The sequence below is a fragment of the Epinephelus fuscoguttatus genome, linkage group LG15, assembly GCF_011397635.1.
Source record: "Epinephelus fuscoguttatus linkage group LG15, E.fuscoguttatus.final_Chr_v1".
Taxonomy (NCBI): Eukaryota; Metazoa; Chordata; class Actinopteri; order Perciformes; family Serranidae; genus Epinephelus; species Epinephelus fuscoguttatus.
The window spans coordinates 7,702,010-7,726,737 of NC_064766.1; the positions used below are offsets into that span (position 1 = coordinate 7,702,010).

The 24,728-nt window shown below is 41.3% G+C and overlaps 1 protein-coding gene across 3 annotated transcripts in view; it reads left to right on the forward strand.

Moving 5' to 3' along the window:
• astn1 (astrotactin 1) overlaps window positions 1-24,728 on the forward strand; it is a 568,467-nt gene that overhangs the window by 257,630 nt on the left and 286,109 nt on the right. For all 3 annotated transcript variants that reach the window (XM_049597470.1, XM_049597472.1, XM_049597473.1), the window contains one exon: window positions 11,166-11,293. In XM_049597470.1, the coding sequence (XP_049453427.1) occupies window positions 11,166-11,293 (128 nt within the window). The remainder of the gene's footprint in view (window positions 1-11,165; window positions 11,294-24,728) is intronic.

Here is a 24,728-nt window from a genome sequence, read left to right on the forward strand (position 1 = left end):
TTAAAGGGAAATTGTGCAACATTTTCAGTTGTTTATTGGCAAAAATTGATGTCTGTATTCATAAATATGTCATCATTGGTATACTGTTACCTCCACCAATAATCTGACTTATTCTCGTAAAAGTCATCTGGGGGGTTCCATAACGTTTCGCCATCTTGAGAATACATCCACCAGCAAGGGACATACAGTCTGGCCTTCGGCGTTTTCGTTGAGAGCCACGCCAGCGCTGCGTGACTGAGAAGCCTAAACTGAGGAGCAGGAGGCGCTTCGCTACTACCCTGGCACTACTGCAGCATAACAAAGTCCCACTCTTTGAACATAATGCAGGATCATGCATATGCAGCATCACGGGAGACGGAATCCTCATCGCCAAGAAAGTGAAAAAGGGAATCAAAAAGGCAACATGACCAGCAAATTCAAAAAACGAGGGTCAACATCGGCGTAGCCTTTCCCAGGTGGAGAGAGCTGATGAAGGAGAAAGATAAACGGCGCTAATACCTGTTAGCGGCCAGCACCACTGTTAGGTGTTAGCGCTGCTTTAAGCTGTTAGCCGTGATTGCATTATCTTTCTCCTCTGGCAGCTCTCTCAACGTGGAAAGGATACCCTGATGCATCAGTGATGCGAGGAGGGGGATGAGGTGCCACTTGTCAGTCGTCAAAAGACAAGACATGATTGGTTTGTTTCGATTTACACCCACCCCAACAGTCCTACGCTATAAACACAGCCAGCATGGTGAGGAGGGGGTCTGTCAACTCGCGTCGCGTGTGTCTGTGTAGGAGCCTGAATGAATACTCCATGAAGTTTCGGATGACATGGTTTCATCAGTGTTATCATAGCTTTTTGGTACACAGCGGCTGCCGTTGTTGCAATACGCGTTTAAAGCAGTGTGGTGCAAGAGGGTGCTATCCGTTTGAATGCAATACATGATTTAAACGTTAGATGGGAGAAATTCCTACACACTGTGGCTTTAAGTTATTCATATAAGAATAGAACTTTGACTTTAAAATTCAGACTTCTGTGACTGATGCAATGCGATCAGCGAGATCATTTTAGTTGGGGAGACTCATTACACTGTTGATCTTGTTGGACTGCAGTCATGGTCCTTTAGTGGTGTTGCAGAGCGATTTGTCCTTTCCCTTACAATTTGTGCAAGTACAAACTAACTCTAACTTTGGCCTACTGGGTAACCAGCTGGTTATCGACTACATCAGTCAACTTTTCAGTACTTTTAAGGGACAGTTAAAAATCATGAATCGGAGTGAAATGTAAATGATATTCTATAATCTTATAACAAAATAAGCAGCTGTACAAACACCGGAAATAATTTCCTAATATGAAAAATAGATCAAGCCTTAAAATATGCGTAGGTATTAATATATGTATGCCAAAGGTACAGCATGATTACTTTTTGTTGTTTAGTTGGATGATGAAAAAACTACTCTGATTATGTCATTTAAAAACAGCTAAAAGTAATGCTAGGCTTATTCTGCTACCAAAGTAAAGAATGGAAACATAGTTAATGACTAATGAGATCTTTCTGACTGAAATATTGTATTTCTAGTAATGGGAGCCAGTTAATAGTGCATGGATTATTTTTCTAATAAAAGACAATCTTTTTCAGTTCTCATCACACAGGTGTTTCATGCAAGTCTGAGCTGCGGTGAGAGAGCCACACTATCAGCTATCACTGCAGGGAGAAAATAAACTTTGCACAATTAAAATGCAGCTAAAATCATCATCATGTGTTGAGCGTCGTAAATGATCTCTCCATTTGTTAGAAGCTCTGTTTTAAAACCAGAGTGGAATAAGAAACCCTGGAACAATAAAATGATTCTACTGTGTGATTGGAAAAAAATATCAAGTACTTTTTTTTTTTTACCTGTCACTCTGGACTCTTGTCCATGTCTGGCATGTCTGGATTTTTTTTTTCAATGATGTGATTGGTCAGAGGTCGGGATGTTGACAGGTTGTGATACAATCCTCAAACTAACCTACTCCTTAGCAGGTTCAGCAGTTCAGCATAAGTTACCATGGTAATTTATCCTGGGAAAAAATGAACCAGCTTTGTAGTACTGAAAACTTAAGGTTAACCCTAAAGTTGCCTCGCTAACTCCAAATCCTGCTTAGTAGTGCAGGCCTGAGGCAACAGCTAAGTTCCTCACAGAATGAATGTTGATTAGCCAGCGCTCATTATGTGATGCCAGTCATGTTTGTCATTTTGAGCCGTAGAAGTGACTATCAGTGCTAACTTTACCTAAATGTTTGGTATGCTGCTCTATGCCAATGGAAAAGAGTTTGATAAGAGATTTGTTACTTACAGAGAAATTGAGGATTTGATTCAAATTGACACCAGCTATCAGACTTCAGCCCTAATTATAGGAACTGTAGGATCCAGTGTTTTTGAAGCTTAACCCATGGTAGGGACAAAGGCAGGACACGGGGGCTTCTGCTACATCGACTTAAACCTTTTTTTCTTTTCTTTTTTTTTTTTTCTTTTAAGAATCTGTTTCTTGCAAGAGCCGTCAACTAAATTGCTGGAGCACATTTCAAATATAAAAAAGAGCACAAGGGAAAAGTGTTCTTTCCCTTTTTAAATGCTGTACAGTAGTTTTATTGGCTTAAATGTCATTCTTCTGTTGAGAAATCTCTGAGGCTTTGAAAAGGCTGTCCTAAACACTGGACTCAATGGCTGGATATCTAAATCACTCCCACTCCTTCCACTTTCTGTTAGACAGTAACACTGAGGACCAGGGAGTGTGCGGTTAACTGACGCTGTGTTAAATGACCTCTAGTCAGAAAAGCTTTCAAACTTTGTAAAATTCTGTTATTTCTCAGAGCCTCTTGAGGCAAAAGTGCAGAGTTACAATGTACAGCCTTCAACAGTCATTGACTTAGTCACTGATAACTATAATATGTAAGTGAAATGGCACTGTGGCCTGTGTCCTCCCATATCCTTTTTATATGTACTGTTTGCCCTTGAGTGAAAGCAAGCGAGAGAAATGGAGACAGAGGGGGGAGTAGTAAGGAAACCTCCATGTGATGTTCACTGGCACTTCGACAAAAGCCCCAACCCCGCTGCTCTGGAGTGGCACAAAGCATCTGTCTCCATCATTCTGTGACGATTAAAAGTCAAATTTGAATATTGTGTAATCATCAGTGAAGTTTTTTTTTCCCCTCTTCAAACCAATGCCATGATTTTTACTTTTTGAAGATCTGTAAAACACACTTTTACATCTTCTATTGCTCTCCTTATCCCCTACCTCAAACAAAATCCCCTCCTTGTCCATGGGAAATTGAAAATTGTAAACAGTCCCTCCAAACGTATGATTGACTGTAATGTTTTATTTATTTGGGAAAAAATGCCTGCATGGGGGGGGAAATGGATCTTTGTGGCCCCTGCAAGGTTTTACTATTTAGTCCTTCTGGAGCAACAACAGAAAGAGGGTGAATAAAAGGGAAGCAGCAAGTGGTATAAGCAGGTGCCCAGCGGCAAAATCCACATGCACATGGAAAAATAGCCAGGGCACTCAGGTGTGCACCCAGCTGCATGCTAACACTCTTATACACACATGGCTGCAGTCGTTGTGCGGACCCCTTGTCTGCTGGACAGCCAAGCCCTGTCAGCTACATCTCATGAGAGTGTCATTACACACACACGTAGAGCTGGTTTGATTCTCTCCTCCCAGCATGGCTTCCTCATGGTTCATCTTTCAAGCTCAGCAGCCCTGAAATTCCTCTCATGTTTTTCGGAAGCACACCCGGCCCTCCCCGTGCAGGAAGCTCCCCCTCCTGTTCACAGGCAGACTTGTTATTGTCATTTCAAGGCTTATTTATTTGATTTCCTACCAGGTAAAATCCAGTCGTGTCATTGTCATTGTCATTGGCAGCAGACTGGTGGGGGCATGAGATGATTCTGGTTACAAAGCAACATGAGATACGAGCGCCTGTGCCCGGGAAGGAGGTCCTATCACTGTGACATCTCAGGAGCTCTGGGCACGATACAATCTGTATTCATATTACAGAGCTCAGTGGCAGGGTCTCTATCTTCCTGTCTCAGCGGGAGCCAGTGGACACCAATAATGAGATGTTAAAAGCTAACCTCCTCTCATTACTCCTAACACTGTCCCCCCCCCCCCCCCCCTTCTCTTCCTCTCTATTCCTCTCTCACACGACAAGCTCGGAGCAGCTTTTAATGAATATTTTAGCGCCCTTTGTTCTCATTCTGGTGGCTGCTCAGGATCAATGATTAAGACCAGGCTCCCACCCTGGGAGCCTGGTCTTAATCATTGATCCCCCCCCACCCACCCACCTAAACTACTTTGTGCGGGTATCTCTTTTTTTGTTTTGTTTTTTCTCCCTCTTCTTCTTTTTTTTGGCTCACCTCAGTTTACTGTACCACTCCCCTCAGGAGAAATACACTGACTCAGTTAATTAAAATATGAAATGTGTCTGAGAGGGTGGGTTGGGAACTGGTTGTTGAGGGCCGTGATTGGTTCTTATTGAAAGCTGTGAGTTTATCTAGTCACATAGTCAAGGGGATCATCGTGAGCAGAAGAGAAACTTCACCTCAGCTCTCTCTAGAAGAGACTGTGTCTTTTTTTTTTTTTGGCAAGTTTTGGCAGTTTAACAAAAGTTCTTTGAACTGTAAGAGAGATTTCCCTCTAAGAAAATGAGTTATTACATCCTTACAGTGCCAGATGGCTGTTAAATGTTACATGTCATCTTCCAACAAAATTAACTATGAAAATTGTCAGACAAGAATACAGCGACAGGAACTCAATCAACCCCTTATTCCACATGGCGTGGATCTGAGAGAGAGAAACAAAAAATTTGAGCAAAACAACAAAGATTCACTCTAACATTCTTAATTTGTGTGCTTTTGAAATCTGAAAGCTGAAAACATGCATAATTGCTTTCTGTAGTAATTGACTTCAGTGTCAGTTAAGTCCCAGCTAACCTTGTTTTTCATGGCTCTACAAAGTAATTTTGGCAATAGGTAAATAAACTGTTTCAATGCAAGTTCATAATACATATACAACGTGTAACAAAGAACAGTAACACTGAATATTCCTCCATTTTTGGATAAGTACAGTATTCCCCTCCAGAAGCCAGATGAATGGTATAAACCACGTTCTGGGAAGGCACGTTGATTTATGCCTGTCACATGCATTATGTGTTTTCGAAATACACTCTTGTTTTCAATAGAAATGTACAGCTTCTGCTTGGTGCAAACATAGTCTTTTTTAAATAAACGTATTATGTACGTAAAACGCCTCGTTTTTACATTTATTTTCTTATGTTCACGCAACAAAAGTGCAACGTCATGGCTTGGCTTAAAATAAGTACGGTTGCTACTGACGTAATGTTATGTCATGTAACATACAGCATGTGACATACATCACTACCGTAGCATGGTACACATACTAGCACACTTTTTTATGTCTGGAGTTAATTTGTCCCATCCTCTACCCCTCACTCCCACCCGATAGGGACTTTCTTGCATTTTATACTATGTACTTGCCACTAGCATTTCAAACTGCCACCGGCCGATGAGTTTCATAACCCCACGAAAGATGCCTTTGTACTTCATAATCTCACATGGACATCCACTGACAGAGCACTGGTGTTTGACGAGTTCAGTTGTCACATGCTGCTTCAACAACTGCTGCCCGGTGCGTATCATACCACTGAAAAAGGTGCCCATGTGCGTCAGCATCTCATGCTGAGATCACTGACAATGCGGTGGTATTTGACGGGTTGGGAATGAGAATGGGCTGTATTATGTAACAGACACTGTAAATTAACGTTTCAACAAAACTGTGGTTAACATAAGGTAAGATTTAGATGCAAAAATCACTTGCTATGTTTGGGAAAAGATCATGTTTTGGCTCAAAATAACCTCTTGTGGGGGTACAACCCCAGCTGGAAAAGCAGCAGTGTCTCCATACAAAAGAACCACTTTCCTTGCCACTATCCTGGCAGGAATTGCAGCAATATCTCGGTAAGAAACTATCAGTTTTATGGTTTGTTTGTCTCAAACAGTGGTCTCCAGCTTGGCAGGTGCCTCACCTAGGTTTCAGCCCATCCACCATCCCCTTCAACTCCTGATGGCGAAGACAGCTCATATACTTCATAACTTTGTAAATGTTCATATGATACATATAAAACAGAAATGTAACAAATGTATCCATTATTTGAGGGCTGTTTCAAATGAGTGCTGATTTTTGATTTCTGATTTTAAATGATGATGATTGACATTCTACAGTGGCAATGGTAAATGGTATGTGTGATGAATTAATGGTATGGCTGCCATAAATATCCACAGCCCTGCACAGTGACAGCTGCTCTGCTGTTAGAGAACCAGATGCAACACAGTCTGTGAAAACGCTTCTTTGCTGTTCTGCTCATTGACAGGTCTGATCAGTGGTGGAGCAGGACAAGCACTGATTTGCAAACAGATGTTTAAAGAGATACTTCACCCACAAAATAAACATTTGTACAGAACTTCCTGACAATTTTATCTTGAATTTGTTTTTCTCGCATGCCTCAGTGGTGAAAGGAGAATCCAAAAAGAAGGTGGACATTCTTCATTAATTGAAGTCAAAAGGGACTAGCAAAACTACATCAAAACATAAATTTACAAAATCTCACACAACTCATTCAGCGTGCTCAGGCATGCTCAGGTTGTACTACTTGTATACAGAAGTGTTTGATATTGGACATTTTTTGCAAAAATGCATGTGTTTGGGAAGCACTGAGTATGTGACAGGATAAATTAGACTTGGATTATACTGGATGAGTTTGCGAGAGATTGTAAATGGATGTTTTGATATAGTTTTGCTGTTGTTAAATGTGGACCCTGGTTTCTAAAATCACTAAAGAATGTTCACCTTTTTTTGGACTCTCCATTCAACATGGAGGCATACAAGATAAAAGGTTCTTCACAAATTTAAGGTAATGCAGTAAGTAACTGATATAGAAATGCCAATTTTGTGGGAAAAATGTTTTGTAAGGCTATTTCTACAGCAACTCATGACTAACGGTGGAAGTGGAAATGAGACTTATATGTACACTTATTCATGCATACATGTGGCTTTATGAATTGGACGAACATACATCTTTGTGCGTACGCACAGTTTTAGTCTTGAAGAAGTGTTGTCCTGATATTGTGCGCTACCACCCACCCACATCAGCAGATAAACTTTGTTTCACACCACCAGCAGCTAAGCTTGCATTGTTTTTATGAGCCCGGTTTTCTTCTAATTACTCTCACACCCCTGGTCACGCCATGACCATGCAAATACAATGTCAACAGAATGATGGTATTTGACTTTACTGTTCAGACACTATTTCTACTCCTGCCAATGGCTGCTGTTGCTCTCAAGCTGTAACTTTCCCCAAAGCAGCAGTGTGTGTTTTGTAAATGGTTGTGTATGCCTTTTAATTTTCACAGCTCAGGCCCAGAACACACTACATGAATCAAATATTATATTATGCATGGTGTATATTCACTGGAAAACTGTCACCAGTGTGAACTATGAGGACTTTTCATGCTTGTTTAATGGCTGCTGCTATGTACTGTATGTCTTAAAGGCCCAAGGCTTTTATCGCAGATTTTAATAGAAAAACACTTGTCTGGAAATGGACAGCAACTGAGAAGAACATCCATTTAGGCTAATTGCAATGCTTGAGATCTTATTTGCTTAATTTAATAGCTGGTGTCAGATATGGTTACTGGAAAGAAATCTTCTCAGCATACAGGAAGTGGTCGTTTGAAATTTGAGAGTAAAATAAACAGCTGGAAACGAATCATTCATCCAAAGATGTTTCCACTCACTCTTTTTATCTTCTCTCGTCCCATGGGTATACAATTGGTTCAGAAACTCACAGACCAGTCATGTTGGTAAACTGAGCATGCTGGATGTAGTGTACTGATGGTATATTAAAGGACAACTCTACATAATCACCAGCTAGATTCATAGTTTTCTCCTGCATGCCTATCAATGACAATAACAGAGCTAGGTGCTGAGATGTGGAAATGTGCTGAGGTTGTGGGGAGACAATCAGACAGGTGTTCAGAATAAAGACAGGTTAGCTAAGCTGACATGGAATGTTAATACCCAAACCATCCCTGTAAACATCCATCACAGTTTACAGACCGACTCAGAGCTCAGTGAGGGATAATTAGTGACATGTTATGTGCACTCGCTTTTGGTTTTATCCTTTAAATGTTGGCAATATTATTTACAGATAGCAGTGACTGTTTTGGTGAGCATTGCCTCAGCTGGTTGAAATGATGACCAAATCTGTGCAAATAGGGCCCACATTATCATAAAACTAGAACTACTGCATTGTGGTAGTATGCCTCTGCAAACCACTCAAGTAGGGTTGGGTCGGCTCTCGGTAATACCAATTCAGTTCGGTAATCCATCTTGGACCGTTTTTTTTTTTTTTTTTTTTTTTTTTGAGACTGACCAGACCGCATACTCCGGCGGAACGTACGCAGAGCAGACTACGTGGAGGTCCGCCTGGTAAAAGTGGACGAAGAGCCTTGAGTCCTCATGGACTCAAGACTAAACTGATTAGATTTAGGTGGTCAAAGGTCGACAACTAGAGGGAATTAAAGAAATACCCTCTAGTTGTTTTATTAGATATCATGTCTCAAGAATGAGATGGACAGACAACCTCCCACAGTCCAAAGACATGCAGGTTGGGGACTAGGTTAATTGGTGACCCTAAATTGGCCATAGGTGTGAATGTGAGTGTGAATGGTTGTTTGTCTCTATGTGTCAGCCCTGCGATAGTCTGGTGACCTGTCCAGGGTGTACCCTGTCTCTCACCCTAAGTCGGCTGGGATAGACTCCAGCCCCCTCGCAACCCTCAAGAGGGGCATCTCCAGCTGGCCACCCGGAACTTTTTTAAACCACTTTCATCAGTGCTGTTTCCGGTTATAGAAAGCAGCTGTTTAATGAAAAATCTCCAATAAGCACACCATTTGCCGCAGTCTTGCCACCAAAGGGCAGACTGACAAATTTTGCCACTAGCTGGTGAACATAATGAAGCATCTTGCATTGAAAGTGCTACATTTTTTTTCCCCCCTCTGGGGTAGGTGAAGACCAAAACAGAAACCAAAATAAAATGAGGCAATTTACAGCTGATATGTTGCTGGTCATCAGTTCTATAGGACTATCACATGTCAAAGGCAGCAGCTTTAAGTGACAGTATTTAATAAAAAGAAAAAAATAAATAAAAAAACTTCTGGCTGCCTAATGCAGTCACTAATGTACAAGGTTGCTTAGTACTGTACATTTTAAAATGATGAGTCTGCAGTCAAAATAATCAGAGGACTATTGATCCCTACAGTAGTAAAATAAAGATATATTCTCATCAGCTCTAGTCCCGAGACACCTGAATGACTTAAGTTTCTGATTTATTGAAGCCATTCAGTTATGGAACCTTGTTGTGAACCTAACTGGCATTGAGACAAAGCATGATGGAGTGGACGAAATGAGTGAGTTCAACCAAGAGTCACTCACAGCAACAGACAAATGAGGACATCAGCTCTCAGACAGAGGATGAGTCACGTTGCAGCAGAACAAGCAACATAATGAAAAATGTCATGCATAATGTCAGACTTTGTCTCTTCAATAAGTGTTCCTGCATAATTATTACTGTGTATTGATTTTTCCTTAATGATGTGCCAGAAAGTGTTGCTTTACAATCTCCCACTGATGAGAGGCACACTTATTTATACATCTTTGATCTAGTCTGTCCTTCCAGCCGTCATTCGTTCATTACAGTAATTCTCATCTGACTTCTTCACCTTTTATCTTTCATATAGGTTGTTCAAAAGAATTCATATTTTAGAGGAAAACACTGTCCTGTATAAGTATAATAATAATACAAAAAAATGCTGCAGCAAGTACATAAATACAAAAATGCAATGCCATCTGCATCTACAAATATTAAAAAAAAAAGGTGATACAATATTTAGTATGAGGTTTAAAGAATATCAGTAGGAGCAAACCCCCTACTATTCATGGGATTTCTAGTCTGTCATGGGATTTTTAGAGTTGAAATCCAGACTTGGATGAATTCAGTTTCTTTAATTATTTGGTGATGTTACATGTTCTTACAAGGTTTTCCAAGTGAGTCTCATAGCAAGAATGTGCTACTGTACAATTTATAACATTTTGCAATCCACTGCACACATTCTTTTGGTTTTGGTGGTCTGGGAAACAGAGGTCAGATACACGAACCGCTTTGAAGGCTTGTGACTAAATCACTGTGCACGCAAGGAGAAAGGAAAATGGGTTTAGACACTTCGCGAGAAAACGTGATTCAGTTTTTCATCAAATCAATCATTGTGACACGTGCAAGCCTGATTTCCACTCCCACAGTCGCCATGGATGTAACTGCACTTCTTCTGCTGCCTTCTCCAGCACTCTTTAAACCTAACAATGAAAGGAACAGCAAAAAAGATGAATCATTTCATTGATCTACCCATGCCACATTGGTGACACATGATCATCATGCAAGGCTGTGGCTATTTATAGAATCCATAGTGTTGTTAATTCGTCATGTAAACCATCTCTGGCTTAACTGTATGGACTGTAAAACATTATGGACCACACTGTACACAGTCATAGAAATGGGCTGACAACTTAAATAATATTTTGTTAATCATATTTTGTCTCTTCAAAGTAGACTTGAGTCACAGACATTCTTACTGAACATTTGTTGATATGGTCCATGCATGGTTTTTGTGCATTTGGCCAAGATGTTGGAACAAACAGAACTAACCACATTTTAAGTCAAAGGACAGAAGCATGAATTTTTACATTAGAGCTATCGTGTAGCAGCGGGTGGCCTTCAAATTATCAGTAGAGCGGAATTTGGGGGAGAACATAATTTTTGCTCTGCTTAATTAACTTCTAATTTTAAAATGACACTAAAAGAACTTGACTTTATATCGTTAATATAACTTCTTTTATATATGCACTGTCCCTTCTTTTTATTCCCCTGTCATTATTGTTCCTCTTTGTTTCTTTGCATCCATCTTGTTTGCCTCTTTGCGTCTTGTTTCTCTCCACTCTCTATATTGAATGACTGAGTGCTTCTGCCTCTAAATGGGACCTCCCATCTTCTCCTCTCTCGACACCAGGCAGAAGAACTTTGCCCGAGGCATTGAGCAGCAGCTCCCAGATGGCATGGTGGTTGCATCGGTGCCAACAGAGGTCCAGTGCCACGAGGAGCTGTCGGACCCCGTTCCCGACCCAGAATACCTCACAGGTATGAGACCATATTTCATAGTTCACTCTGCTAGCTTGCAGCTGTGCGATACCACTTCATCACCGGCCTGTCGGAAATCCTCATTACTCAAAAAAAAAAAAAAAAAGTCAACTTCTCAGGGCTTGAAAACCAATGTGGAATGCTGTTTGTAGCCTAAGGTGTTTGCTGATACATCTGACATTTTAGTCGTCATTTATCATGTCTGGGCAGTGCGCCATGGTTAGGGTGAAAGTGGAAAGTTATCCGGTGCTACAAACTTCATTCATATGGGCCCCAGTGTGGATAGTGTAGACCCCTAATGGGTCCAGTGAAACCCAGGACCTGATTCTGGCTGGGTCCTGGCAGGGTTTTGTTTCAGCGGGTCTTACCTCTGTGTGTTAATGTTTGTTGATACAAGTTGAGTCACTAGAGGCTGTGATCATGTGTTTCATGTTAATCATACCAGAATGTATGTTTTGAGGTAAGGTTCCTTGATAATTGGTGGAGCACCCTGCTGCTGCCAGTGTTGGAGTTCACATGATTTGCAAACCTGTCTCCTAGAAATTAGCTTTATTTATGACCAATTTGCAACAGCAGATATGTTTGAAAAGAAATAACGCTGCCCAGATATTTTTTTATCACCCAAAATAGGAAATACTGTGAATAAATGTATTTGGGAATTGTCCACTGATACACAGCAATTGGTTAAGGCCCGTAGTCTAAGTATACTTAAATATAGACTTGGTTAAATAATGTTTATCTTCCTCTCTTTCTTATTTTGAAAATGTATTTTTGCACATTACATCTATGAAGGGTTTGGGTTGGGTTATTTGATATTTTGTACTATCAAGTTAGGTTACAAGTCAGGTTGCTGTGTTTCTTCGAAATATTATTTTAAACTTCGGCTTATATTGATTAGTTTTGTTCTTTTCTGACATTAAAGTTTGGTTGCTTGTCCTGTCAGGTGAGTCAGAAGTAAAGAACAATATAACACAGGAGAGCAGAAACTTCATGCTAATGATTTTGGACTGCATTCAGAGCTTTCACTTGCAGCCTCGAACTATTGACCCACATTGCAGACTTGTGCTTTATTGTACTATGTCAGCATAGTGCAGTGTTGTCAGATATCCAAAATCATATTCTCAGAGATCAAGCTGACCGTCGGCTTTTAAAGGTGAACACAACCTACATTAAGGATTCCCATACGTTATATGGATGGTCTAGGAAAGTTCAATCAGTGTTTTAAATATGAGCTGTTCTCTGTGAAAGCTAGAAACCAGAGAAGTAAAGCCTCTTTCCCATGGCACAAAAAAAAGAATACTGACACCTGCCAACGTCCAGCTTGTATTTAATGGGAAATGTTACAATTAGCATTCACTCCTGGGACAAATGACTCAGCAGTAGTCATGGATATCTATCTGCTCCAGCTTCGATCAACTTCAATCATCAGTGATTGGAATACAACACCCTGTAGGATGCAATCCAAGCAGCGCTCGAACATCGTTCAAATTGTAATTGCCACAAAGTTTGAAAGAGAGACTGAAGATAAGAGATATAATAAAGAAGTAACCACTGTAACATTTTCACTGGCCTCCATGCTGCTTTCTACTGTTTACTAGCCTGTCTGTGACTTCAGACGTGTCTCACCAGTAACAAACAGAAAGGCATATTCCTCTGCTGCAGAGGCCACTACACAGCTCTGGTCTACTGGCAGTGGGAAGGGGGTCTATCTCCTGTTTTTCACGGATTAGCATACACATGCTAATTTTGATGTGAAAAAAGGTATAAATGTCTCGGTCTAGAGCTAATCCATGGACAATGAATAGGAGACTGAATTTGTAGACCGGAGATTGCTTGTTTTCTCATCTATACCCAAATAAACTCTTCTATTGTAGTGTTTTCAGTTCTGAAACAGAAATTGTGCCCATATACCCAGAACATTGCCCTGCATGCTTTCAGTGTCAACTAGAGCAACTTTCCCAATTTATTGTCTATGGAGCAGCTCCAGACTTTATACTTGAAAATACAAATTTGAGTTTTAGCACTTCTGAATTAATAAATGAAATCCCCCATGTCCCCCCATCATGTCCATATACTCTTTTACTATATATAGTTTGGACACACTTTTCCATTCAAGTAAATGGGAAAGCGTGTCCAAACTTTTGACTGGTGTATATATATATGTTAGATATTTGTCGACGTTAGTGGCACAAGTCGACACCCCGCAGGAGGAGTCGACAAGTCGTGTGTTTTTTCCCTCTCTCTCTCTCTCTCTCTGTGCTTACGCTGATACTTTATCCTTGACTAAGTGAACATACTCGTAGTATAAGCGGAGCGGACTCCACGAGGAATGTACGCAGTCATTCGGGCTTTCATAGTCGAGCGCACTTCCACGTTGTAATTTCCTGTAAAAATGTCCGTTAAAAATCCCCGCGATGTGAAAAATACATGCCGAGCAGTTACTGGTGCCCGGTCGTAAAATCTGAGCTTTGTGCGCACAGGGCTTGCGGACGTCCGCTTTGAGTCCGCGCGGACCTCCGCAGAGTCCGTTCCGCGTACGTTCCGGCCAGGATGTTCGGGCCTTGACAGACACACATCACATGTGTGGAGATACTTCACTTTCCTCCGCCGTGTCAATGTGATGATGTCATCAAATGACTTGTCGACTCGACTTCGACTTTATTGACAGATAAGTCGACCTGAAAAAAAAATTAAAGTTGTTAATGCCCTAATATATATATATATATATATATATACACACACACACACACACATACTATACTATATAATTAGTTTATGACTTTGTCTTGACAATGAAAATGAATTACCTGCGAGCATCACCATTGTAAAGAATGATACTCCAAGTTGTCTGCTGTTTCTCTCAGTGAGACTCACAGGCAGCTCACACTCCTCAGCTCGCCAACTCAACTCAATAATAAATGTGAAGGGAGAATAGGTAGAACATTAGCAAAATCATTTTTTCAACTGGGAAGTGTGTGTGTGTGTGTGTGTGTGTGTGTGTGTGTGTGTGTGTGTGTGTGTGTGTGTGGGAGAGGGGGGCGGGCAGTGGGTGGGCTGTACCACCACTGTCGGGATTCATTAGTCGGTGGCATCAGAAGCCATCTCGCTGTTCTCTTCATTACCAGTGCAGCACATGGCAGCAATGTTTGAGCTTCCATTAACACAGAGAAAGAAAGACAAAAAGAAGAAGAAGAAAAATCTTGGCTTGCTATATATAAAGAGATTCCAGAAGGCCAAAGATGTGTATCCGTCCATCTGGATGCCTCATTATCTTCTGAGTTTGACCTCACTTTGTTTAGCATAGTTTTACAGTCTCAGTTTCTAAATGTTTGAAATTATGCAGAGCAATCATAGACTCAAGTGTTTGATTGACTAGTTGGATAGAGAAAAAAGCTCTGTAAAGAACCGTTCCATTTTGACAGAAGCTGAAAATAATATTTCTCTTACTATTTCTCAGTGCTGGCATTTAAGTTGTAGAACATGCAGGACTTTTATAAAGAGCAGGCAGCTGTAATGGAGAGGATATCCTCCCCTGCTCTGCCTGCATAAGTAATAACCTTTTTGTTCGTGTTTGGAGTGCGGTAGAGAGCACTACAATAAAGAGTGTAGAATTAATAATTATATTTCAGCATATTTCCTGGAGATGCTTCATTCAGGCAGCCTGCTGGCGAAGCTCGTTCCAGGCACCTGTGTAACTGCCTCTGAATTGCTTTACCATGTGGAAAGCAGCAGATTGCAAGATGGGTTTATCGCTTGTTGTTGATATAACAGCGTAGATACAAGGCCAGTCAGGACAGCAATTCAAAACCACATCATCCGAGGTTACGTCTGAGGTGATGGACAATCAAATGACGACGGAGCGGCAGCGGTTCCAACCGCCATTTATTGGAACTTTCAGAGGATATTAAAACCATCTAATCTAAATGGAACTTCTGCTGTCACGTCCCTGAGCCCCTGTCCTCCCCTCTGTCCCCCTTCTTTGTGCACAGCTCAAACCTTTTTATCCCTACATCGCCCCTGGGCCCACAGCGCACAGGGGCCTGAACAGAGGCCGACGCAGCAGCACTTCTCCTCTCGTGCATTTGTGTTGGGCCTTTGCTGCAGCAGCCGTGGGCTTTTATTGAAGAGTAATATCATGAATTGAGATATCATTTCAAAGCATCCAGCAGGGAGCCACAGAAGCACACAGTGTACTCTGGGGCACAGTGGTGCAGTTTTCACTCTGTTCCCAACCAATGCTAGAAGTGAACTGATGCTAGAGGGGGGCTTGAAAATTATAATGTGGAGGTCCACAGAAAAGGGCAAAGATGTGACAATCCAGCTTATATATGTAGAGACGTCACATCTGGACCTACCTCTGTTCCATTAGCTTCTGTGTGAAAAGTGTCCTTAGAGCTTACCGTCTGTATTTAAAGAGAAATAAATACCACAGTGCTTGCAAATAGAAACTGAAACCTTTGTGATTTGAAGTTAATTAAGTTTAACAGCAATTTGTTTGTATTCAAAAACCTAAACCTCTTGTGAATTTATCCAGAGCGGTAGTGGAAGTATTAAACATTGTAATTATTTCTCCATTATTTATTATATCTACCCTCGCTCTCTCTTCTAGCTGTTATCTCTTCAGTCTGAATAAAAACAGGACATTCAGTTTCTCCTCAGCTCTCTAAATGTATTATACAGCAAACAACATGAAGTACACAATATTCATCAAAAACTTCATAAAGGTTAGGCTGAGGCGACTGATAATGCAGAACTGAAACACATTTCCCTCACGGCTTAATATTGCATTTGAAGGTGAACATTTTAAACAGCCACCCACGTCCTATGTTTGTTTTCCCTCAACGTCCATTATACTATTATTATTATAACAGCAAGCAATTAATTCAATCGATCCATTGAATGTACAACAATACGAGAAATCTCCCATGTGTTGAAGCTGCAGATTTTTTTTATTCCGTTGATAGTGATGAACATAAAAATAAAACAATGAAAATTGCTTGACAAAAGATGCTTCACTTGAGGGTGCCTTAATAGCTTGTTTTTTGTTTTTTTTTTGTTTGTTTTTTTTTCCCTTTTCCCGGAGCTTTTAACCACATCTCAAGCGGATGGAGTTTGCTGATTTAAGATAGCTCAGATGTTGTCACGTGACCAACAGCAAACAAGCACAGTGGCAGCTAAGGTAATTGTTCACTGAGGAAGCCTGTGAGATGCTGGAGAAAACACTTACTAGCAATCATTTTATGTTTGTTTTTAGATTCACGTAACTTAGGGTTTCTACTAGAACATGTTTACATGCTTTAGTGGTCAAAAACATTTATATTCCTTATACCATCTGTGCTGGAAGCTATTTTGCTTTACCAGGATTATGAAAGCATGACACGGCATGCTCTCGCTCTCATTGGCTTGTACTTGTTGCCTTCATTGGTTGGGTTGGTTAGGTTTAGGCAAGAGTTGTGAGATTGGTTCAGAGACGCTAATTCACATGCTGTAACACCTGTATCCACTCTCTCTGAAATGCTCCGTTATAGTGCCCGTCTCTTTAAGCCCCCTGTCTAAAAAATGCCCACTCCTCTCTGATTGGTCAGTGTTTTTGGGTTTCTCACACCTTGGTATCATTGCCGCCACGGCATGACTGCAGTGAAGTTGGTGGCACTTTTTACAGTGTAAAATCACCAATAAAAACGTAAAAAAGACAACCAGACATGTTCCAGCAGGGATGTGATCCAAAACTGGGAAGAAACGACATTGGCAACCAAGTTAACACATATCCCTGACGTCAACATGTAGCCTCATGCTTCAACACTTGCAGTGGCTTGCCTGGAGCAGATGACCATAGAAAGAAATCCTACATAATTTGACGTCAAACTTTAGCCAGAGTAGAAAAAAAAACAGAGTTTACTTCTACATGCGTTTGCCGCAATATTTAAAACTTGTTTAAAATGAACATCCTTCATTGTAACACTTTATATGACAAAATATGATAAAGAATAATAGGTCCTCTTTAAATTATTTTGTCAAACCACCTTTTTTTTTTTGGAAAATAATGAATGTTCATGCTCTTTGTATGTTGCTTTCCATGAACACTTTTCCATCATGCCACAGTCTCTAGTTTAAGACTTTTAAGGACTCGGCAAGAGTTGCAGAAAAAAATAGTAAATTCAGATTTTACGTGTCTACAGCTGTTGTCTGCAAATATAAAGGATTCAGTTTCTGACAATAGCTCCCTAACACAGTGTTACGGCTATGGTGTTGGATGGCGTGAGGGAAGAAGGCACTACCCGAGAGCTGTTTTATATTTAAGATGTTTCTCAATAAACTGACAGTGTCCCACTGCCTTGTCAGAAATGATGTAAGTGTCATATAAATGCCTCATGAAAGCTGACAAGCATTCACTCAGTGCACTCAGCGGTGCTTCAGGCATAACAAATGTGTTACATAGTGGAGTTCATATTTTGGCCATGCACTTATTTTTATGCAGGAGGTAAACAGAGTAACGGAAACAGCTTATGATATAATGCAGTCAGGTACAATGGCTCTCCACACCTTTCATGTTCTGCTAAGTGTCCTTCAATCTCAGTTGTGAAGTTATTTTATCACTGGTAATCTTTGCAGCTGCATTTATTTCTGTGTTTGACACATTGTTGTGATTTTCCTTCGCCACATCACATACTTTAACCAGCCCATTACTGCTGCATCAGCCACCAAGGCAGCAACAATGTTTCCTGTTTCTTCCAGAAACTTGCTTTGTGCTGCCACAGAAACTTGTTTATGAAATAATGATTGATAGATCTCTGTTATAGCTGATGCACACATACTCCCAGTTTGTATTCAATGTATGACTCATGTGTACCTGCCTATTGTGATTCATAGGGGAGGGATATTGGATATACAGTCACTAAATTGCAGTTACAAAGAAATCTTCACAAACTGGTCATATTATTTTCTCCCAAAAGTCTCAAAAATTACAATGGCATTTACTGAGCGGAGGATATCTGCCATTAGTAGAGTGATGCCAAAGAGATTGCAAGTTGTACTGCACCAGCACAGGCTGAAAAAAAGTAATATAAGCTTTACGAGTTTTGATTCATAATTTTTCTGTGTTAATTTTGGCACCTATTTTAGACTTAGTCTTTCGACAAAAAAAGTGATGTTCTAGTCAAATTTAAGTTCTTTTTTGTTCATAGTTTTGGTCCAGTTTTAGTGAAACGAAAAGTCATTACATCGATTGTTGAGTTCAGACTGTTTACATACAACACAGCTACGCTCAAAGTACACTCCTCCACCTACAGTACCTATCAGTGAAACAGCAAACAAAGGACCAGATCTGAGCAGCAGTGGCGCCCCAGAATTTTTTCAAATGGGTAGCTAGATGCCTTAAAAAGACAAATACACAGCTTCAATTTCATTAAATTAATTGTAAGGAACAAAACATATACTGAAAACAAGCCTTCTCAAGTTTAGGGGAAACTCGTGGGTACCCATAGAACCTATTTTTATTTAGATATATTGATGTGAGGGTTAAAGGCACCCCTTTAAAAATGGCCATGCCAGGTGTTCCCTTGCCAAAATTTAGCCTAAATTTGGAGTGCTGTTATTTAGCCCCCCTTCTAGCAAGCTATGCTACTGTGAGTGGGCACCTTAAGTTATTTAGTTTGACAAGATAAAACTACCTTTGGATTAGCTTAAATAATGAGCATGCCACAGCCTCCTAAAGACAGTAATAGCAGCCTCCAATTATTTTCAGTGGGGAGGCAGCAATTCCCAGGGTGGTGGCCCCTGCAGCCCCTCTTTGGGAGCACAACTGCTGCTTGGAGTCTTATTGTAATCTACAGATGTGAAGTCCATCACATACTTGCATGCTGCTGCTGCTGCTGCTGCTGCTGCTGCCATTCAGTGGCTGATAAGCGGAGCTAGCTGCTAGCAGCACCGCTGCAACCAACAAACTCCACAAATCCATCCAGCAGCTGTACCATCCACAGTCTGACACACTTTATTGCCTAATGACTGCCAAATTACAGCTGAAAACTGATGCTAACAGCTAACGTTCCCTGGTGTGAGTGCTTTGTAGGCTAGCAAAACATCCTGGGGCTGACTATTTACTGGTGTTTACTTACGTGTTGTTGTACCTTTATCAGTGATCAAATTTAGCTTGTCAACAAGGGGGATCCCTCAGAAATGTTCTTACTTTGGATCCCCAGCTATGTCCTTGCTGGCTTTAATGCAGAACATAACAAATGCTGTTTTTTTGTTTATTTGTTTACTTTTTTTTTTTTTTTTAGCTTTTCAGTCTTTCCACTTATGTGGGATGGAGCAGGTTTCAGTTTCAAGCCCAGAAAGTCTTTGAAAGCCAGCTGGAAACGTGATCATTGACTCACTGGTACTGATCAACAACCCTTTCACCCCTGCATGGATATATTATGGTCATTATGTTCTACAGGGCAGTAACAATCTCACTTATTGGCCCTTTAAAACAGATGGACCGTCATACGCTCATTGGATTTATTCTTATAAACATTTGCTACCTCTCAGCTGTGTGACAGCAAGTTCTGTGAAGGCAGAGGAAAAACTTGTTTCAGCTTAGAAATCTTGGCCGGGAAAGTGGTGGCACCATCCACATGAAGTCACCTGGGGCATCTTCTCACCTTACTGCACCTGTTCTCTTGGCCTCCACATTTCCACTGAGCACACACACAGCCATCCAACGCAGTGCTCTCCTGCCCCAGCTCACTGGCTCACCGCCATTTCCACTCGTCTGCTGGCAGGTCGTCAGCGTTATCGCTGCGCCTGCAGTTAATTGCAAGGCTCAGGTAATTGTCCGTGGGGTAGACAGACGTGCAGAGGCGGTGGCGGCAAGAGGAACGTCTGTTGAGCCGCGATGAACGCATGCCACTCCTCCGTCCCTTGCTGATTCGGCCAGGTTCGGTTGCTATGGTCAGTGTATTTGTCACAATGTCAGCACTCCTTGTTCCAGCCCTCTCCAGCCCTCGCAGGGGTGAAATCATTCATCTTCCTATTCATCTCCGGGTTTGGAAGCCATTCATCACGAGGCCAGAGACCTCCATCAATTATTCCGATGGGAGAAAGAGTGAGGAAACGAAGGCTTTGAAAGGCAAATACATCTTGATTTAATTGGAAAGCAAGTATGCTCAAGGCTGCTAAGCAGATTTCCCCTAAGATGGAGCTTGAGAGGTAATGGCACAAAAGAGACAAGACAAAGGGAAAAATAAGGGAAAAAGAAGCCAAGTGTAACAAAGATGGAGGAAGAGATGATGAAAAATTTAGTAGATGAAAATCAGAGCAAAGAACAAATATCTAGGAGAACCCAGCAAGTGAATGAATGACAGGCATTTGTCTCTGCAGTCTCCAGGCAGAGTGTGAGCTGAGCCAGGATGAGGGAATCCATTGGTGAAGGTTAAAAGGGCAGTAGGGGGGGCTTGACCCATTCTCATCTTCCACTAGCAGCCATATAATGACTCTGCCTCCGCTATCTACAACACACACACATCACATCTGTGTCTTTGAATGGGTGTCTGTGTGCCCACGTGGCTGTATGCTCAGACGGATGTAGCACAACAGAGAACGCCAAAGGTGAAATAGTCGCCCCTGACAGTCACCACGGCTCTGCAGCCGATCCCCCGTCGTTTTTCATCAAAGCCACAGATTTCTGCTTATGGTTCGGAGAAACGGCTGACACAAGAGTTTAGGTGCTCAGAAGAGAATTTTCAAAAGAGAGAGACAGATTTGAAGAGTGCTGCTCTGGATATTTTTTGGAAGTTTATACATTTTGGGAGGACACTTTTTTATGTTAAGTTTTGTAGCTCAAGGTGTAATACCAAATCCAAGGTTGGATTACCTAATAGGCAAATGGGGCAACTGCCAAGAGGCCTGACCTCGGGGGCCTCAGAGTTCCTGGTTTCTCTTTTTGGTGTTACTGGGGTAATGTAATTAATCCCAAATTTTACTGGGAATCTAGGCCAGTACATTACAATAAAACTGAAATGTTAAGGGTCCCAAGGTGTCTCCTGTATTTTTATCTAATCTTTAGACCCTTTAGATCTTTAGTCTAAAGCTATGTATCGTTGATAGTTGTGCTGCACTGTGTGCCTCTTTGTGCTGGGGTTTAACACATAGTCATATGATCACATGGTGTGAACTGTTAGATAAATTTGTGATCCCAACCCTACTGACACACAGCAGACCTGGGGCAGGGTATCATTACAGTACTGGTCAGTTTCTGAGGCTCCGTGCAAAATGTAAGAATACGTGTATGGGGCCCTCAGCTAATTGTTACCCTGAGGTAGGGGTGGGCGATATCAGACGATATAAGACGGTGGATAAACAAGACGGTCCACTGCGAGTCAGTTTCCTGTATCAGTGTCACATGGGGTTTGTGACCACCATGCCCCTTTAGGAGACTAACAGCAGGTCCTGAGTCCATTGACTTCAGTGGGAGAAATGAACGTGATTACAGATTATGGCCGATTCTTTTGCCCCATAGTCACGGAAGCAGATATTGGACCCATTTATCACAAGCCACACATCTTCAGAACATTCCGACACCAAAATGGCAAATTTCAGATGGACAAATCAGGAGAAAATTTACTTTGTTCAAGACCTGTTTCTGTCTCAACAACACACTCTCGCGAGATCTGGCAATACGTATCTCCTCTCTGGTGCTGAAATCAGTGCAGTTTCACCAAAGATACTGGATTACTAAAAATATTTTTTTCCAGCGGATGTCTTAGTTACAACATCATTGAGCTAACTGGAGTAGTTTCATGTCATATCCGACAACAGGAGGCTTTTAACAGATGATGTCCTGATGTTAGCTTTGCTGCTGCTGTTAGCTGTCCCTGTCAGCTGCAGCAACTGATGCTTTCTAGACATCGTGATTTCCCAAAACTGAATAAATACCACACATAGCAACACAAAACTGCTTTGCTAGCTCACTCATGTTGCAACTAAGATATCTGCTGGAAAAAATATTTTATTCACGGACTGGTTATTGAGTTATTACAGACAACGCTAACGGCTAACAGTTAGCCCAGCCTATCTACGATAACCAAGCAAGGTTGGGGATACTCGTCTTTGATTGGTGGTTCTCCATTGTCTTTGAGTGGGCTACGGGGGACATCGTCTACTTAGGAGACCGGAAATGTATACCATTTCATACAATGGGGGTATATTGTAGGTGGGCCATCTTGTAGTAATCTAGTATTTTTGGCGATATATATCATTAACGATAATATTGTCATTGTTATTTTAACAATGTGCAAATTGTTATCGAGTATGTAAATGACTTCACAAAAACAACTGAAAACAAGTTGAAACCAGGTTGAACCCCCACACATTCACTGAACAAAAGTTACGTTAACTTGTGTGCAGCAGCACGCCACAGTACGCCTAGGTGGTCACATGATCTCTCACTGGCACCTTCCCAGCAGGTTAGCCTAATGCTAAACAAACATTAGCTAGACAACATGGCAACACCGCCCACAGATGCTCCAGCAGCTTCAGAAGACATGGGTCAACTGTTGTGATAGGTCCCAGCCTGTCAGGTGGGAAAGGTCATGCTGTATTGTGTTGCAGGGGAACAATTAAAGGGTTGCTCAAGTACTTGAAGCCTGCGTGGTTCATGAGTGGTTTGCGGTTATACCAATAAATAACTGAACATGGTGTCAGAAGTAAAGTCAGACGCGAACAAGAGTGCTAGTGACTTAGTCTGCATATAGCGACACACAAAAGTGTATAGTTTTAGGTCGGGAAAGTTCGCAGTACTGGAAGACCATCTACGGAGCTACCTAGCCTAGCCACAGTTAGCGAAACGAAGCGGCAACATGGCACAGTTTCAAGTCTCCCCGCCGGAAAAGTTCACCTTCAAGGCTGAAGACTGGCCTAAATGGATTAAACGCTTCGACAGATTCCGCATTGCTTCAGGATTGCTTCAGGAAGCAGAAGAGAATCGCAGGAATGTGATCTTTGAGAGAGTAAAGTTTAATCAGCGCATCAAGAAACGAGCGAGACGGCTGACAGTTTAATTACGGCGCTGCACTGCCTGGCGGAGCACTGCGGTTACGGGGCTCCACATGATGAGATGGTGAGGGACAGGCTTATGGTGAGTCTGCGGGACAAACGCCTATCTGAACAGTTGCAAATGGACCCGGAATTGACGCTACAAAAGGCCGTCACCAGAGTCAAACAGAGAGAGCAGGTAAAAAAGCAGCAAGAAATGTTAAGAACATTTTTCCATTAATATCATCCATGAGAAACAATTAATGAGCTATAACTCAGGCTGTTAAAAACACATATTTAAAAGAATAGCATCTAATTATCTTTATCGTCAAAATTCCCCAAAATATGGAGATATTATTTTTTGTCCATATCGCACACCCCTACCCTGAGGTCATTTATCTGACCACACACATACCACCACAATCTGTCAAGTATCACAGGAGTTACATTTATATCTGACAATTCTGCATCTCACAATGTATATTAAGCATCACTGTTCAAGGAAACCTTGTTCCTTTGTTGTGAGGCAAAAACCATGGATTACGAGGTCAGGGTGGTGAGTGCAATGCAAGACACTGGAGTTTGTGTCCCACTGCACCTTTGTATTAACGGTCTATTGTGTAGAATTCAGTGGCATCAAGTGGGGAGGTTGCAACATCTCCCACGTCCCAAGCGTGTAGGAGAACTGGTGGTCATCATGAAAATACAAATGTCCCTGTCTAGAGCCAGTGTTTGACTTCATTATGGGCTACTGTGATATAACATGGCAGACTTGCCCTGTACGTAGATACAAACAACTCATTCTGATGTGACAAAAATAACACGATTCTTAGTTTCAGGTGATTATACACTGATGAAATCACAGTTGTGAGTATTAACTTCAATTTCTGCCAATGTATCCCCCTAAATCCTGCACACTGGACCTTCAACTGTAAACACAATCTTAACCTAGGTTAACAAGTGTATTGTAATTGCCTAATCTTAACCATATTTTGTTTTGCCATAATACACAAGATTTTTCCTTTTTTAATGTTTCACATACATAAATACAAAGCAAAAGGGGATCAAAAATATAAAAACGTGCATGTGAGTGTGGTAGAAACCTTTACAGGCTTACACGAAAACCATACCTAGAAGACATTTACCATAACCATGCTGTAGTAGCTATGCACAGTTATTTTGGAAACTAGGAATTAAACAACAAAATAATCAATTTTGCCTGGTATTGTGGCCCATTTTTGCAGAAATTTGTCAAAAGTTTTTCATTGACAGATTACAATTCTACTTGATCCGTACACCCTTCTTGAATTTTACCCTATTTTATAGGCATCATGTAATATGATGGGGGGGCTTTGGCAACCTTCACACTTCCCAAAAAGCGTGTAGCACCCCACACAAGATCGCACGTTGATAACAGCACCGC